This window comes from Procambarus clarkii, chromosome 28, assembly GCF_040958095.1.
Source record: "Procambarus clarkii isolate CNS0578487 chromosome 28, FALCON_Pclarkii_2.0, whole genome shotgun sequence".
Taxonomy (NCBI): domain Eukaryota; kingdom Metazoa; phylum Arthropoda; class Malacostraca; order Decapoda; family Cambaridae; genus Procambarus; species Procambarus clarkii.
In genome coordinates this window covers 22366946-22383883 of record NC_091177.1, presented here as the reverse complement: position 1 = coordinate 22383883, position 16938 = coordinate 22366946, and the positions used below count along the sequence as shown (strand labels likewise).

Genomic DNA, 16938 nt, shown 5'->3' with positions numbered 1-16938 from the left:
AAGGCCGTGTTCTTTGACGTGGGTCGCTGCGATGACCGTGCTGAGGTCACTTTCAGAGTGGGTCTGTGGGCGTTGTTGAAGTTGGTGCTGATCTTGGCCACTACTGCGGTCAGCGTCGGGTTCAGGGATTGATGCTGGCGAGGATTTCGTCGTCGCTGCGGTCGGAGATCCATTCGCTGATGTGTTTTGCAAACACAGTCCTGTCCGCCAGGTAGCGTCTAGGAGGAGTGAGGGTGAGGCCGGCATCTAGCAGGGTGGTCGTGGTGGAGGCGGCGAATAGTTTCTCCAGGTCATTGTCGCTGGAGAAGAGAAGATGAACACCTTCTCTGGTCTCCAAGATGTCAGCTGGTGAGAAATTTAACCATTTCCGATGGTAGAGACTTTTTCTAAGATCTCAGCCGTAGAGAATGAGGTCCTCTCACAGGCGAACCTTGACTCTGTGCAACATGGTGCAGGTACCATAGATGCCTGTGAACTATCTGTGCGTGCGTGGAACTGTGCGTGTCACAGTTCACCAACTGTGTGCTCGTCCGGAGGCGTGTCGCCTCTGTGTCAGGGAGGGAGCGAGACCCCTTTAAACTCGCCCACTGACACGAGTTGTCGGCGGTCACCAGAGAAGTGTTGCTGTCCACTACTATTATATATATGTCATTATATGCATACTTTATTCTTGTTTATGTAGTTATCTCTTCAGTAAACTTTACTTACTTTTTATTATCGCTTTTATATGTCTCTTCCATATCATTGAGCATTGTGAATAAATGTCATTAGATTGCACCAAACTAGTGCTGGTATTAAATAGAAAAGAGACCCTGGGTGGCAACATTGTATCAAATTTGAAATAAAAGTATTGCTGGGGCACGGAGAAGATTACCCACCCAGCTGGCGACCAGAATAAAAGGTGAGAACTGAGGTAACTGATGGAGGTCCGGCAAAACTTTGCAAGTGTAGGTGGGCAGGCCCAGTGGGGGTGTGGCACATTGCAGGATCGAGCACAAGCAGTGTGTGCTGGGCCTTCTCCTCTTGCCCTTGGGTTAAAGGTCAAATAGTGGCGACCGGACTTGAGGCATAACTTGGAGAGCTCCCTGGATGTGGTCGATGGTACCCCAGTAAAGGGATTGAAGACCCGCAATGTAGGGTTATAGGATCATTAACATATAACTCTGTTGTTTAACTGTAAACTCTCATCACATAAAGCCAAGGTGAACAACGCGTAACAATGGTCTCCTCAGATTAGCCTCACCTGATCCTGATCCACCTTAGTCATGTGAATCTCCTCAATGTTTGAAACACTTTTGGGACTCCAAAGGTCCTCATCACATTTATAGTTTTGTGAATAGGCAACTCGGTGTTGAAGACACCTGAGACTAAAGGTAAAGTAATAGTATTCAGAGGTGATTCACCGGAAACATCGCATAATGCTTAACAGTAGTTTATTTACAAATTTAACCACTAATATAATGGGTGGAGGTTGCGCCCAAGCTGCCGTTGGGTGTGGACGTGTTGTCTGACTTCTCCGGTAGTTGGTGTTTGTTTGCTGGTTTCGTCAGCTGGGGGTGTGGGCGTCTTCGCCCTCCCTCAGGCGCCCACCGCCTGGCTGGTGTTGACGTGGCATGCTTGCGATGAGAGGCCATCGTCCCCCTGTTGTGAGAGTGAACTCCGTGGGCCTAGAGTTTACAGGCCGTGCTGGTTACCTTGCAGTAGAACTTGTCATGTATTCACCTAGTTGTATTCACCTAGTTGTGCTTGCGGGGGTTGAGCTCTGCTCTTTCGACCCGCCTCTTAACTGTCAATCAACTGTTTCTAACTACTACTACCATTTTTTTCACATCACACACACACACACACACACACACCAGGAAGCAGCCCATGACAGCTGACTAACTCCCAGGTACCTATTTACTGCTAGGTAACAGGGGCATAGGGTGAAAGAAACTCTGCTCAATGTTTCTCGCCAGCACCCGGGATTGAACCCAGAACCACAGGATCACAAGTCCAGCGTGCTTTCCGCTCGGCCGGCCGGCCCCCATGTGTGACGTGCTCCGTGTCCCGGTGGATGACGTCTACGGTGTTGAGCTGATAACTGCTCAACGAGTTATTATCAAGTTTGTGGGGAAGGAGGTGTACCGTGAGTTCCTCCAACGATACAAGGGGTGTTCCTTGTCGCTGCCATATGGTGCTGGCTCTGTGTCCATTATGGACCGTAGTGGTGCCCTGACGTATGTGAGTCAGGGTCATTGGCGCATTCGTCAGTGTGCGGGTGAACATCCTGTCCTCGGGGAGGTATAAGGGTATGCATACGAACTTTCATACCCTAGGGATGCGCCTGAGGTTGGACATTCCTTCTTCAGTCTGGCTTCTTGCATACTACGTCCAGCAACCACGAACATGTTTTCAGTGTGGTCTTTTGGGGCATTAGGCTGGCGGGTGCTCTAGGGCTGTGGTCGCTCCTGTGAACCTGTTCCGGGAGGAAGATTTCCCGCCGCTCCCTGTGGGGGAGGATTCCATGGGTGAGGATGTGGATGTTCCGTTAGCTGATGAGGCTCCCCTTGCATCGCCCGGCGATCCTCTGGAAGTTGCGGCTCCCCCTTCTCCGGGAGTTACAGTGCCGTCCGATGGTCTTCCTGCTCCTGTCGCTGTCCCAACTGCTCCAGTGGGACATCCGGGTGGTCTCTGCGAGGCGTCGACGTCTTCTTCTTCTTCTTCGTCTCCTGCTGCTGCGCCTGGCCCTGTGCCTTCGCTTTGTGTCACAGCTGTGGTAGATGCTGGGGTGGCTGCGGGGCCTCCTGCTGTGTGTGACCCAGTTTCCCCTGCAGTTGAAGCTGCTGCCATTCTGCATCGAGCGTCTGAGCCCCCGGCCCGTGTTGGCCGTGTTTCTGACTCTTCATCTGTCTCTGATGGTGTGCAGCCGGTGCTTAAGCGTTCTCGTCGTTCCTCTTCTGCCTGGGCGGATGTGCGGGAATTCAGCGACTGTGCTTCTTCCGATGTCGACGGGGAGGTTCTGGATGTGTCGCTCTCTCCTGAGACGGTGGTGGCGGAGGTCCATGTGCCTCCGGCTGCGGATGGTTGTGGCTCATGTTTAACTTCTGTTCTTTCTCCTGCAGAGGGTTCTCCGCAGTGGGGAGTGGTTGCTGATGTGGTTCATGGTGAGCGTAGTGACCTGGTGGTGGTGTTGAAAAAGGCTACTGGCTCTGGGGGTTCCATGCCCCCTTCCTCGTTCCCTGTTTCCTCGGCGGCGGTCTTGCCGTCTCTCCCGTCTCCGGCCGTCTCTTCTGTATCTCGTGCGGTGTCGGAGAAGGTGTTACCGTCTCGGCAGCCATCGTCTTCATCTCGGCTGCCTTTGCCTTCTTCTCCTGGGCGTCCGGCGGCGAGGCCGTCTCGGCAGCCTCCGTCCGCTTCTTCGGTGTTTTCTGCTTCCATGGTGGGGGTGTTTTGTCCTCCCCTGCCGTGTTATGCGACTTGCGTCGCCCAGCTTCGGGAGCGGCCGTTTCCACCTGACTTGGTGATTCCTGAGTTTATACTGGCCCCGCTGAAGCAGGATTATCGTTCCCCTACCGACATGGAGTGTTTGATATGGGAGGCCTATAAGAGGAAGTATCCTTTGGGTGATTTCCTGGAGAAGTACTTGCCTTCCTCTAAGTAATGTCTTCATATCCCGTGTTTTTTTTGTGTGTGTTTGCTGTATGTTGTGGTGTTATTTACATTTGTGTGCGTGGATGTGGGGTGAGGGTTGCGTGCGTGTGTGTGTGGGTGGGGTGGGTTTGTTTTCCCTTTTCCTGCGTGTTTCGGTTTGTGACTGTGGATTTATTTTTGTTGGGTGTGAGTTTGGGTGCTATGTATTGTACTGTTGTCATTTCTGTACTGTCTTACATTGTGTTTGGGCCTATTGTTGTGTTTTTATTGCAGGCCCTTCCGGCCGGTATTTTGTACTTTTGTCATTTTATACACTTGTTTTTTTGTGCTTTTGTACTTATGTGCTTTTGTGCTCTGCTTGTTTTTGTTCTGGTTTTATTGTACTTAAACGCATGCTTGCATGTAAAAATAAAAATAAAAAAAATACAATGGGTGCTTGATTTACTTTAGATTGGCGTCAGCAAGGTTATTATCGCATTAGCGAGACTCTTGATGTCAAATTAATCGATTCCGATCCACTCGTGGACAAAACCTAACTTAACAAAATTGACAGTCAATCACTATCACGACAAACCTATCTGCCGGTGTGCAAATGGTCACAGGAGTTCCAACAGGATACTCGAGCAATGATCATGTGCAATAAATCAACAATGGCACTGTCAGTGGGACAGGCAATAATCATGCTCAATAATTTATTATACAATAACTAAATGTGTGGTGTAAGTGAAGCTTGCATTCACAGAGGAGTGTAATGTCGTGATTCCAAACAGATAAGCACGTATGCACCGTCAGGTGTCTCGGTCTCCACCTATACCAGTGTCAGGTGTGGAGAAGGTGAGAACTGCGATTGACCACAGATCAACACCTAGGAAGACACTTAATAAAGATATTAAATCTCGTACATACCGGTAGGCTACCTCTCCCATTCACTCAGTGTCATTCATGCACGCCTCGTAAGTTGCCTGACCTCTGGTCTCGCACGTTATGACTTGAGATCACTAGAGGATGACAGGCTTTCCCAACACGGCGGGGTACTCGCAGGAGGGCGTGCTGTATGTCTATAGTAGACATGGTGGGGTACTCGCAGGAGGGCGTGCTCTATGTCTATAACAGACACAGACGCTCCTGATTGCACTGGTGCGTGAGTAAGGGTGTTATAGGTGGTCGCGTAGTACAGGGAGGCAGGGCGAGTGGCGGCTGGCTACGCGCTCGGCACAGCGTGGCGGCGGCTATAGTTACTTAGGCGGTGCCATTTAGTTCATTCTAGACCTCTGAGTTACTCACAAGCGATCACAATCTCACTTTGTTTCCAGGTGTTACCTGATACCAGTCTCTTTCGATCTGGTGTTTAAAGACTTGTGTCACTCTCGGAGGTTTCTAAACAATATAGTCACAGTCGTAATTCTGTGCGAGCACTAGTATATCGAGCAGAACGCAGAGATTAACTTGACGGTCAGGGACGGATGGTGTGTTCTTCTCAATTGGCCGATAGATTAGGATCACACTTCTACACCATTCAACGTCTCCTGCGAGAATAACGTTGCAAGGTTGATTGTTGCCGCCGGAAGTGGGTAGTTTATTGTGCACCCCATACTCATCCTGTAAGCGGTAGCGCAAAAGGCATTACAGAGGGCACAAAAGGTTTTTATCAGACCTCAACGTAGATTATTACATAAAGAATTTCATCTATCCATCACACCTTATAATTTCAATGTCAGCTAGTTACAGAGAATGTTCTATTTCAAGACCTATATATTTACAGTAAGTCATAATACATTAATGGCAGGTCTTATCGCTAAATATGTAATTGTTTGAGCAGTGAAGATATTACAGTCTTGGGGGAGCTGCTGTTTATTATTAGTCTTCACAATACACTACTCGTTTCTTAATCTCATATGTCGTTTATCTACTGGGGAACGAAATATGGATACAGTGAGAGCCTTGAGATTTCAGGCATTTTATCCTTTGTAATAATATAGGTTGCCATATCATACAACGTGAGTTTAGATTTATCTCTAAATGGCTCAATTTTACTACAATCCAAGATATAGTGTTCGAGTGTATATCCCTGTCTTTGTCCACACACTTTACACTTTACTTCATCTAGATCCCTATACAAACCGAATTGCCGGAGATACTTGTAGCCAAGTCTTATTCGAGCTGTGTCAACGTCTGTTAGTCGGCTTATTTTGTTACTTGCCCCATACACATGTTTTACTTCACATATTTCATTGTGATAAACAATGGACCTGTTAGTTCCAGTTTGTACTGTTCTACTTTCTTCAAATTCATCCAGGAGTTCTCGTCTAATGATACTTTTAAGGGACCTATTGATAACTCAAGATTCCGTTCAATACTGACTTTATTTACTGCAACCTTAGCAAGGACGTCAACTTTATCATGTTCCTGCAGGCCAATGTTAGAAGGAATCTACAATATTTTTATATATATTCCCTTGTTAAGTATACTTATATATCTATGTATGGTTTCTGAGATTAGCTCGTTATTACTTGATTGCCAACTATTTATTGCTAGTATTGAGGAAAGTGAGTCGGAAATAATTAAGCTGTCAACTTCAGTGTTGTCAATAATTTTGAGTGCTGCCAGTATTACTACCAACTCAGCCTGCATTATGGATATCCAGTTACTCATTCTTATAGTCATTTGAATTATGCTGCCATCTGGCTGATGAGCATAACAGCACTTCCTGCCCTCCCTGTAGCTGTATTGAGTGATCCGTCAGTGTATATGGTCTGTGCGATGTTGTTTTTAGTTTGTATATTGTGAATGTGTTCTGTGAAGCTTAATTTAGCAGCAAGCTGAGCATGAGGGTTGTTTGTGATTAGTTTCTTGGTGGGGTATGCAGGGGTCAGGATGTCAAAAGGTACTATCTGACAGGGGGAAGGAAGTGGTATACTCTTTCATCTGTATATACATCGTGCAATCCCATCATTTTAATATGAGTGGTTGTTCTTTGAATCATTTAGTCTCGCTGGTTCCATTACGTTTGTGTTCTAACAGTTCAACTGACACAATGTTGCTTTTGTTATCACGCCGAAGCTTTAGTCCCATCATAGGATTCATTTCAAATATTCTATCTTGAATGTTTGGTATATTTAATTCTTTGCGCATATTGAGAGCTTTGGGTAGTAATGGGACGGCCAAGTATAATTCTGAGTGCTTCATTTGCATTTTTTCCAATCTATCAATATGTTTGTCATTTTGCAGGACTAAAGCTGGTGCATGATAGTCTATCAGAGACCGTATATATGCTAAGTACATCATTTTTCCTATTCTAATATTAACACCGTATTTAGGGCTGTACCCCACTACAGTTCTGAGAGCCTTGAGTCTGTCTCTACATTGTTGATGTAACTTATTGACTGCAGTTAAGGTACAATTACCAATTTGTCTGTTAAATACCTTAGTTTTAGCAGCGTTCATGAAAAGACCAAGACTCTCACAAGCTGTATGTATACAATTTTTGATTATTTGCGTTTCGCGGTGGATTTTAGTATGCACAAGGATATCATCTGCATATCTGATAGTGATGTTTGCCAGATTAGTTGGGACTGATTTTAGTAAGGTATTAATTAGAATATTAAACAAGGTAGGGTTTAGTACTTCTCCTTGTGGGGTGCCTAGTTGCAGTAATTTAGTTTTACTCTTGTAGCCTTGGAACAGTGCAGAGGACTTCCGGTTAGTAAGATAGCCCCGTATCCATTGTAATAATTGTCCACCTATATCCATTCCTGCTAATTCATACAGAATCATTTCACTATTAGCAATATCAAAGGCATTTGATAAATCAAGAAATGTTATATACTTGTGCCTTTTATCTCCATTAACAGTGAGAAATAATTGTGATACTGTTGTGTACACTTTTACCATTTGTGAAACCATTGATATCAGGTGACATGTGCTCTTTAACTCTACAATAATATATTAAGCACCATTCTCTCAAAAGTTTTGCACATGCAACTGGTCAGTGAGATGGGACGAAAAGCATCAGGTTGGCCAGGCTTTGGTACAGGTACAGTAAGACTGTGGGTCCATGAAAATGGCAGCTGCTCAGTAACATAACTCGCATTAAACAATTCTAATAATGGATTACCGGGTACACGATGTAGGAGTCTTAGAATATCATAGGTGATGCTGTCATCACCAAGAGCAGTGCTTCTGCCCCTGGAGAAGCCTGGATCCAAATCATAATCTGTATATGGAATATCACATTCCTGTGATATTCCATATACAGATTATGTATATGTCAGGGTTCACCCCTTCCACCCTGTGGTTGGGGTCGTTCCACAAGTCTTAGCCCCTCAGTACCGGGCGCCACTGCTCGCCCTTGGGCTCCCCCAGTCAACTAAGGGCTGGCCTTATACACCCCTAGCGAGTGGGGAGGTTCAAGCTGCTTATAACTCACTTAAACCTGCCTGTCCTGACACTGGAACATTTTCTCTTGCATCTGTCCTGAGGTCGCCAACTGGGTGTTTATACTCGTGTCCCAGCAACACGTCAGTGGTATCTTGGCTAAGGATGCAATGTCCCGTGCAGTGCAAAGGGTCACTAATGGTCTCATAAATATATAATATATCTAGCCCTAGAGAATGGAGGCTCACTTAAACCCTTCAGTTAGTTTAAAAGTTTACTGCAGAAAACATATATACATTTATATGTGGCATAAAGGAATGTCTATGTTGGAATCATCCACTGGCGGCAGCATTTATCGATGACACGTCTTTGGCAACACGGTCAGCTGACTGGATCCACTCCCCCGGCGTGGGCACACACCTCGCGCCTCTGGCAGCACGATCAGCTGACGGCTCCAGCTGTCAGAACGCCGTAGTTTCCCACTCCTCCAGCGATGCGATCAGCTGTGCGTTTCAGAGTACGTTGCTGACCCCTTGCACACCAACTACCCTTCCAGGATCACTAACATCACTACGTTAATGCTCGCCCACATGAACTCATGCCTAAATGAGTTACTGGCTCCTAGCCTAACGTCCTATCACTTAGACAATAAAATGAAAAGAAATGTTCACAACATATAAAATACTCTAACTCCCCTAGCTCAAAAGGGGTAAGGGATTGACAATTATCTACCTTATTTCACTCCAACCACGAAGCTGACTCGTCCTCAGTTGAGGAATGTTGAGGTTCCTCGTTGTGGCTTCTGGTCTCCTGATAAACAGTTCCCACACACACACACACAGGTTCCTTCATCGCCTTCGTGGTAACGCGTCCTCGCCGTGCTCACATCCAACAGGTACTGCCTTCCTCCTCCTATTCTTCGTGGAACTGGAAACAGGTATCTCCGTCGTCGTCCTCCACACTCACTGGCACTGTCGACTCCTCACAGTCCAGTACAGCTTCCCCTCGCCTTAACTGCCAGTAGATTTGGGCCCGGCCCTAGCTTCTCGCTTGATGTGCAGGACGTGGTCCTCTAGTGGGCGTCCCAGACGTCACCAGCCCAACGTTTCCCCTGCTGCAGACTCTTGATACGGCTCTTGGCTCTTCAATCCGGTCAGTCCTTGCCTCCGGGCACTCCACGGAAGTTGGATGGCTTCCCAGACTGTCTGCAGAATCGAAGCGGAGCTTAAATCTATTGGTAAGGGCTCTCTAGGTCCGGAGCTCGCTCGAGCGCGTCTTCCCTCTCTGACGGCTCGTGACGTACTCGCCCCAGGCGCCAGCCGCCCTGCGCCCCCTCCGCCTCATGACGTCACACTGCCCGAGGGCTCTCGTCATTGGTCACTTCCGGCACGTGACTTCACCTGGCCAATCAGGTGCCGGGAAGCGTCAGGACGTCTTGGCGGGAAACAGGATGGCTCGTCACCGTCCTGTGCTTCAAAAGGCGTAAGCCCCTTTCATTTCCAAACTTAGCTAGCCACTTTACAGCCAGCTTAATCATGCTCCACGCTTTCCCACACATGAAAATGTTCCCTGAACATTAGAGAATACTTAGGCTACGGAGATATGACTCTTCTAAGCTGGGAAGGAAGAAATATAGGGGTGAACACCGTCACAGTATATCATCCAGAAATTGATGAAAACATTTCTGTCTGTGGACTTCACCTGCAATTACTCCATAGTGCCAGCTGGTAACATTCCAAGAGGTTACACTCTTCCTCGGGGCACAAACACCAGGTCTACAAACTGACCAATGGCGTTGCAAAGCAGGTGCCGGAACCAATGATATTGATCCTTACATGATGGGTAGAAGTGAAGTCATTACCACGTCACGACTACGTTACTATTCTTCATCGCGACGGTTGATGCTGACCCCAGAGGTCATGCTCATCTCTCCTGTCTCACTGACGTTCCCTCTTCTCACTCTTGGCGCCTTCCATCTTGTGTACTCCCGGACTCTCAATTGCTATGGCGCAATTGCTTGACTCCTCTTTATCTACTTTCTATCTGGACATACAGCTGCCTCCGTATGATTGGTGTATATCTAAATATGTGGGCATCCTAATGACACCCTACATGACAGTTTTCCATCCATGGGTAAAAGAGATTGGCTTTTTGCACTGTGCATTGCTATGTCAACTGTTGTTAGAATCTTGAGAGATCATACTCTCACAGTGTTGTCCCAGGAACTCTGTAAAGGCAAAGTGTTGGTGTGGCCCCCAAGAACTCCGTACCGGTAAAGTGTTGGTGTGGTCCCAGGAACTCTGTACAGGTAAAGTGTTGGTGTGGTCCCAGGAACTCTGTAAAGGTAAAGTGTTGGTGTGGTCCCAGGAACTCTGTACAGGTAAAGTGTTGGTGTGGTCCTGGGAACTCTGTACAGATAAAGTGTTGGTGTGGTCCTAGAACTCTGTAAAGGTTCCTGCTGCTGTGGTTTCTGTGGTTCCTGCATAGTTCCTGCTGCTGTGGTCCCAGGGACTCTGAAAAGGTAAAGTGTTTATGTGGTCCCAGGGACTCTGAAAAGGTAAAGTGTTGGTGTGGTCCCAGGAACTCTGCAATGGATAAGTGTTGGTGTGGTCCTAGGAACTCTGTAATGGTAAAGTGTTGGTGTGGTCCCAGGAACACTGTAATGGTAAAGTGTTGGTGTGGTCCCAGGAACACTGTAATGGTAAAGTGTTGGTGTGGTCCCATGAACACTGTAATGGTAAAGTGTTGGTGTGGTCCCAGGAACTCTGTAATGGATGAGTGTTGGTGTGGTCCCAGGAACTCTGTAATGGTAAAGTGTTGGTGTGGTCCCGGGAACTCTGTAATGGTAAAGTGTTGGTGTGGTCCCAGGAACTCTGTAATGGTAAAGTGTTGGTGTGGTCCCAGGACCTCTGTAATGGATGAGTGTTGGTGTGGTCCCAGGAACTCTGTAATGGTAAAGTGTTGGTGTGGTCCCGGGAACTCTGTAATGGTAAAGTGTTGGTGTGGTCCCGGGAACTCTGTAAAGGTTAAAAAAGATAATGGTAGTTACCACTAAATTATGAACAATTGTTGAAAGTATTAAACAGATTTATATTTTTTTGAGGATTTGCTAGTTTAGTTGAGCTTACGAGGCTTATGATTCGTTATGAGAAGGTGAATCTACAACATTTATATATATATATATATATATATCCCCTTGTCAAGCATACTTATATATCTATGTCTGGTTTCTGAGATTAGCACGTTTGTACTTAATTGCTAACTACTTATTGCTAGTTTTGAGGAAAGTGAGTCGGAAATAATTAAGCTGTCAGTGTTGTCAATGATTTCGAGTCCTACCAGTATTGCTACCAACTCAGCCTGCATTATGGATACCGTTACTAATTCTTATATTCCTTTGAATTATGCTGCCATCGGGCTGATGAGCATAACAACACTTCCTGCCCTCCCTGTAGCTGTATTGAGTGATCCGTCAGACTTTCGTCAGACGTCAGACAATTTAGATTGTTCCTTTGTCATATCCAGACAACATCTGTTTCCTGCAGCTTTCTCAACCACTTAATATTTTATTTTATTTTTGTTTTACTTCATTGAAAAAAGTAAATAAATCTGTAAAATGCAGTGAATACACTTGTGTTTATATATTTAGATCTGCTGTAACTTCTCCAAACAACAATTATTAACTTTTTCTTGTTGGATATTTTCCTCGCATTAATTTCTCAGGAAGGGAGCGCCGTTCTACCCGCGTTTTCACCAGCTCATGTCTCGGCTGGAGGACTCTGGCATCATAAGCTACTGGAGAGAGGAGGTAATATCCAGGCGTGTGAGGGAAAACAGGGCGGCTGCAGCACTGGACCCTCAGGGCACCCAAGGGCACTCAGGCAAGGTAATCACCACGCTAATATTCCACCCAGCCCTCCTGTAATGATAGCACTTGTAGTGACTATTTAATCGCAAGTGCCAACATGTAGTGATGGACCAACAAGAAGTACACGTTTTATGATTTTAATTTCATTGAGTCCGGGCGAAATAAAACTAAAACTCCAAGCTTAAACATTCCTAGGTCTAGTATAGCATATATGCGAAATGTATTAGGCCTAAGATAGCGCCTATCAGGCCCAGGACTGCTAGAAAAGGTGTGGTTAGGCAAATATTACATTTATGTTGTTTGAATTTTTGGGGGGGCTAATTCATTAATACAAAACTTCGACTCATTGGTGGTCCATCACTACACACTTTTACTGTCCACCAAACACTTACTCTAAGTTCTTTCCTTCTAAAATGATAGGATGTAATATTTGGTAACTTCTCAAAGAGTAGATTGTGTGTTAATCAGGCACGAGGAAGTCTTGTTCTTTGGTAATAGTTTTAGTTTTATTCTTAAAGAATCAACGTATTTTAAGTATATGTTTAAATTTTAATGCTTACTGCCGCCTACACATCCTCTACCAACAGTACAGGATTGCTGCCAGCCTTTCTTTTAATTATTTCTATGGAAAATTGTATCATAAGCTGAATAACTGAGTAAACGTTATTGGAGAAAACATATATATGGAGAGAGTTATTTGTATCAGAAGTAACAGTGTTGAGTGTCACAATCATGTTTTTTACTCTAAATACTTTATAAATTATCTAAATATCATATTTTCTTAATCTTAATATGCAAAACTGTTATATTTCATCCAGTTTGGACGACAATTTCACACGATGTTGTTTATAAACCATACAATAACTGGAGGGGATAGGTATTTAAATTTTTGTTCTCGCTTTCTGGAATGATTTTAATAAATATTGCGCTTAATTATGTCAAAAAAAATATTTTAGCTATAGAACGATACCAAACAAATTACTTTTAGCAATATAAATTGTTCAAGTTTTTGTTAATTAAAACAAATTTGTTTTATATTTTTAAGGTATGAACTCTTCTTTAGAATTAAACAAATAAACGGGTATATTGGTATAGAGTTCAATGGTGAGTGGAGGGAAAGTCACATAAAGTCGTTCCAATATATTTAAATGTTCTGAAAGACATATAACGTGATGTTATTACTTGTGACAGGAGGAGAGTGAAGAGGTGGTGTTGGGGCTGCAACATCTTCAAGGTGTCTTTTACCTTTTGTTTCTGGGATGTGGCATCGCTCTCTTCACCTTGCTGGGGGAGAACCTCGCCTTCTGCCGCTCCTCGAATCAGTAAGGCCACTATTCTCATCAGTAATGCCACTCCTCGCATCAGTACTGCCGCTCATCGCATCAGTACTGTCGCTCCTCGCATCAGTAATGCCGCTCCTCGCCTCACTAGTGCCGCTCCTCGCCTCACTAATGCTGCTTCTCGCCTCACTAATGCCGCTCCTCGCATCACAAGAACTCAGCCCAAGAACGATGATGTTGAACACCAGCATAGCCTTCCTCAGTCTCTTGACGAACATCGGTCAGCTATAAAATGTAAAACCATAACATATATGTTAAAGTGACAGCGGGTAATTCATACAGAAGGTAAAAATAATTTGATGCTTCTCAGATTGTATCATGAATCATAAACCCAAATAATTTATATTTTCCCTCCACGGCATATTTTCCCTCTCCATGGACAACTGTGATAAGTATAACTTATATGTTATTGTTGAACACAATACAAAACATTTAAAGGTTGTTTGTAAGACAATTTCTAAAAGAATTTTTTTTTAATTATTTGGGTGAAAGAAAAACACAATTTTATTGCAAATTTAACTGTACTGGATCCTTCAACATTATGAAATCGACTACTTGTCTATATCTCACGTAAATAATATAATAAATGAAGCAATTACCCAACATTTTCCCGTGGAGAGTTCCTCAGGTGTGGGGAGTCTCTCAACACTGCTGGTTGCATGCTGTAACCTATGAATAAACAGAATTCAGGTAGGCGGTTTCAGGATTATAAACCAATGGAACTACCAACCCGCCGAAGCCGTAAATGGCAAAACGCTGTTAAATTTTAAAGTTCATCTGGAAAAGATTATCAAGGCAAATGGGAGGACCTCTGACAAGCCGTCTGCTTCCTGTCCTCGTCGAGGCCACTAGAGTGTTAGTGGTCCTCAGATAAATACAGGATTCGATCCTCACGGAAGTTCCATAACAAATAGAGGTTACTGGTTCAATATTAGTCAAGTGATGGTTCCAAAACATAAATATTAATGAATATTCTTCCGAATATGTTTTAACTAGTTGTATTGTTGATCTCAAATATACATAACTGGTTCCTAAGGCTGATTTATTAACATATACTCCTAAAATAGTTCATTAAATATCACGAGAATAAAATATTAAAATAAACCTTGCTTGAAAACTTGGTAGTTAATGTGTTGATGTTCGAGGCTCTTATTATTTATACAGATCTTAGCTAGAATACTTAAATAAGAAATTTAGTAAATGTTCATTTGCTTTGTTGCCAATGGCATCCTTATTTCTGAAAATATATAAATAAATATTTAGACTTTTTTATTTTGATTTTGTATTTTTTTTTCACTGTATTTGAAAATACTGTTTTACTGCCCAGGTGCAAGCAGGCAGTCCTCTGCTCCTCTGCTCTTCCCTGCTACAACTCCTGTTTCAGATTAATGTTGGATCAATATATTTATCAGCTTATTGAAGGTGAATTTTTCTGGCTATTAATTAGTATAAATTATTATGTTTTAGGACAAAGGTAATTTAAGAATTGTATTTTGTTGTCAATTAAATCTGACATTCATTTCTATATATTCTAGTTTGATTGTTGATTTGTTTAATGTATAGTTCATTACAGATTAATTATTTTACTTCTGGTGACAAGACAAAGAATTTTGAACAATTGTGAACAACAAAATTTCATAAAAGTGTTTCTTAATCTTATGTCAACTGAGTCCTGCTATGCAGACTTTATACGAATTCGTGTTTATTATTGCATAATGTTTAAGTGTGTTACTGCTGTCCAACATTTCCGTTCTCTTTACTTTTTCTTCATCATCTTGGATCATCTATCTTGATTCTTGTCTTCATTTGTTTCAAGGTTGTTCGACATATAACATCAACAACAAAAAATTTCTGAGGCTCTCTTCGCTATCTTATCAACTGCCTCGTTTAACAATATTCCCACATGTGAACGGATCCACATAAATTTTACTTTATATATCCATTTTTTTAGTGTTTTAATATTCTCTTGTTCACAACATGATAATATACTGATCTACTATTTAAAAACTCCAACGTTCCTCTACTATCGATAAAAAACAGGCATCTTTACCACATTTAATTATTTTTCTCTTATTTACATATACAAGAGTTCTTACATTTTTAAAAAGCCGCTAGCACACATAACGTTTCAGGCAGGTACTTAATCTTAATTTTTCCTGGAATATGACCCGCCAAATCCTTTAACAACCAGGTACCCATTCACTGCTGGATGAACAGAGGCGTACAGTTAAGAATTGATGCCACATCAACTCTTGCCAGCCTGGATACGAACCCAGGCCAAATCGCTCGCAAAGCGCAGAGTGAGTGTGTTACCACTGCGCCACGGAGACAGCTTAACTACTACTTTTTTTAGCCTGCTTATATAGCTTGAAGTTCAGTCTGTGTTGAAAATACATAATCAGTTAAGAGATGTCCATTAACAGTATCTACGGAGCCAATGTCAGTGTTCTCCCTATTCAAGATGCCACATCCTGCCTTTCCGTCCTTAGCTACTGACCCATCACAACAAATATGTATCTCGTTATGAAGTTAGTTAGTTAACATGTAGTTAGTTAGTTTTCGGGATTTAAATACATGTAGTGTTTTCATTAGGTGGTTTACAGGAAGGCTGTGATACAATAGTCAACTTAGGTTGATCTAGTTCATCCTGGGAGAGAGAATGTTGTGCGTTTATATTGCTGATTAACTGATCTATTTTTTTCAAACGCTTTCCCTAGTATTTTTTGTGAATTCATTCGTTTTCAGATGAGTAATTTCCTCACAGAGAAAGGTTATTTCCTCTTGTGGTTGTTGTTGGCTCGTGCGAGCATTGCGTTGTAGGTCCTCAATAACTTTGGTTGAAGCCTCAAGGACCTGACATAGTTTCTTGAACCATTGATTCTCATTCCAGTTTTTAAAGTCAGGTGAGGAACCAACAGAATGCTTGAAGTACAAGTAATGGGATGATAGAGAGGGAACTCACACCGTACCTAGTGCTACCCACTCCCCCCAATATTAGTGCTTAAGACATGCAACTTCACCAGTGTAATCATTTCTGTCGATTTATTTTGTAGGAATTATGTTTAACTAAAGATTTGTTACAATGTACCTATTAATAATTTTACTTTATCTATTAGATTAAGAGTGGATGTGGATGAACATCACCTCTCGCCCCACCACCTGCCGCCACCCCATCACCTTCTCTCCTCACCGCCGAGAGCGGAAGTGTGTGGTTACCCTTCCCCATGCCCCTTAGACCTAATTACCATTAAATCAGATCTTGGGTCAAGCATCTCAAGTTTTCATATCTCAGCATCACCCTCTTTTCCCATACGATGGTGTCGGTAGTGTATCGTAGTTCAATTTAAATAGTAAGGTTTATATCAGTCTTTTATTATTATTATTTTTTACTAAGACATCTTGCTGCAAATAAACTAAGATAACTTTTTCAATTACTCTGCATCAAAATCTTCAAACACTACTATATGACATATGAAGTGTGCTAAGTCAATGTTACCGTAGCTCGTCATTATCATTTATGTACGAAGCATACCTCAAATAAACTATAACCATGTTAGTTCCACTTTTATTTGTGTTTTATGATATGTAAATCTTACCAACTCAATCTTTCTGGATCTCCACCATTATATAGCATGAACAATTCAAGTAATCTTTACCCATTTCTACTTCATCCTACACTTAGTTACCTGTTACGTTGATACATTCTTTTTTTTCTGTATCTTT

General features: G+C 43.2%; 1 protein-coding gene across 1 annotated transcript in view; it reads left to right on the top strand.

The window, feature by feature from the left end:
- The window catches only part of LOC123755099 (uncharacterized), a 159690-nt gene extending 145437 nt beyond the window's left edge, over positions 1–14253 (top strand). Inside the window, exons 13-14 of the mRNA XM_069332676.1 lie at positions 11731–11893; positions 13067–14253. Coding sequence (XP_069188777.1) covers positions 11731–11893; positions 13067–13201 — 298 coding nt within the window. The 3' untranslated portion in view covers positions 13202–14253. The remainder of the gene's footprint in view (positions 1–11730; positions 11894–13066) is intronic.
- The last annotated feature ends 2685 nt before the right edge of the window (positions 14254–16938 follow it).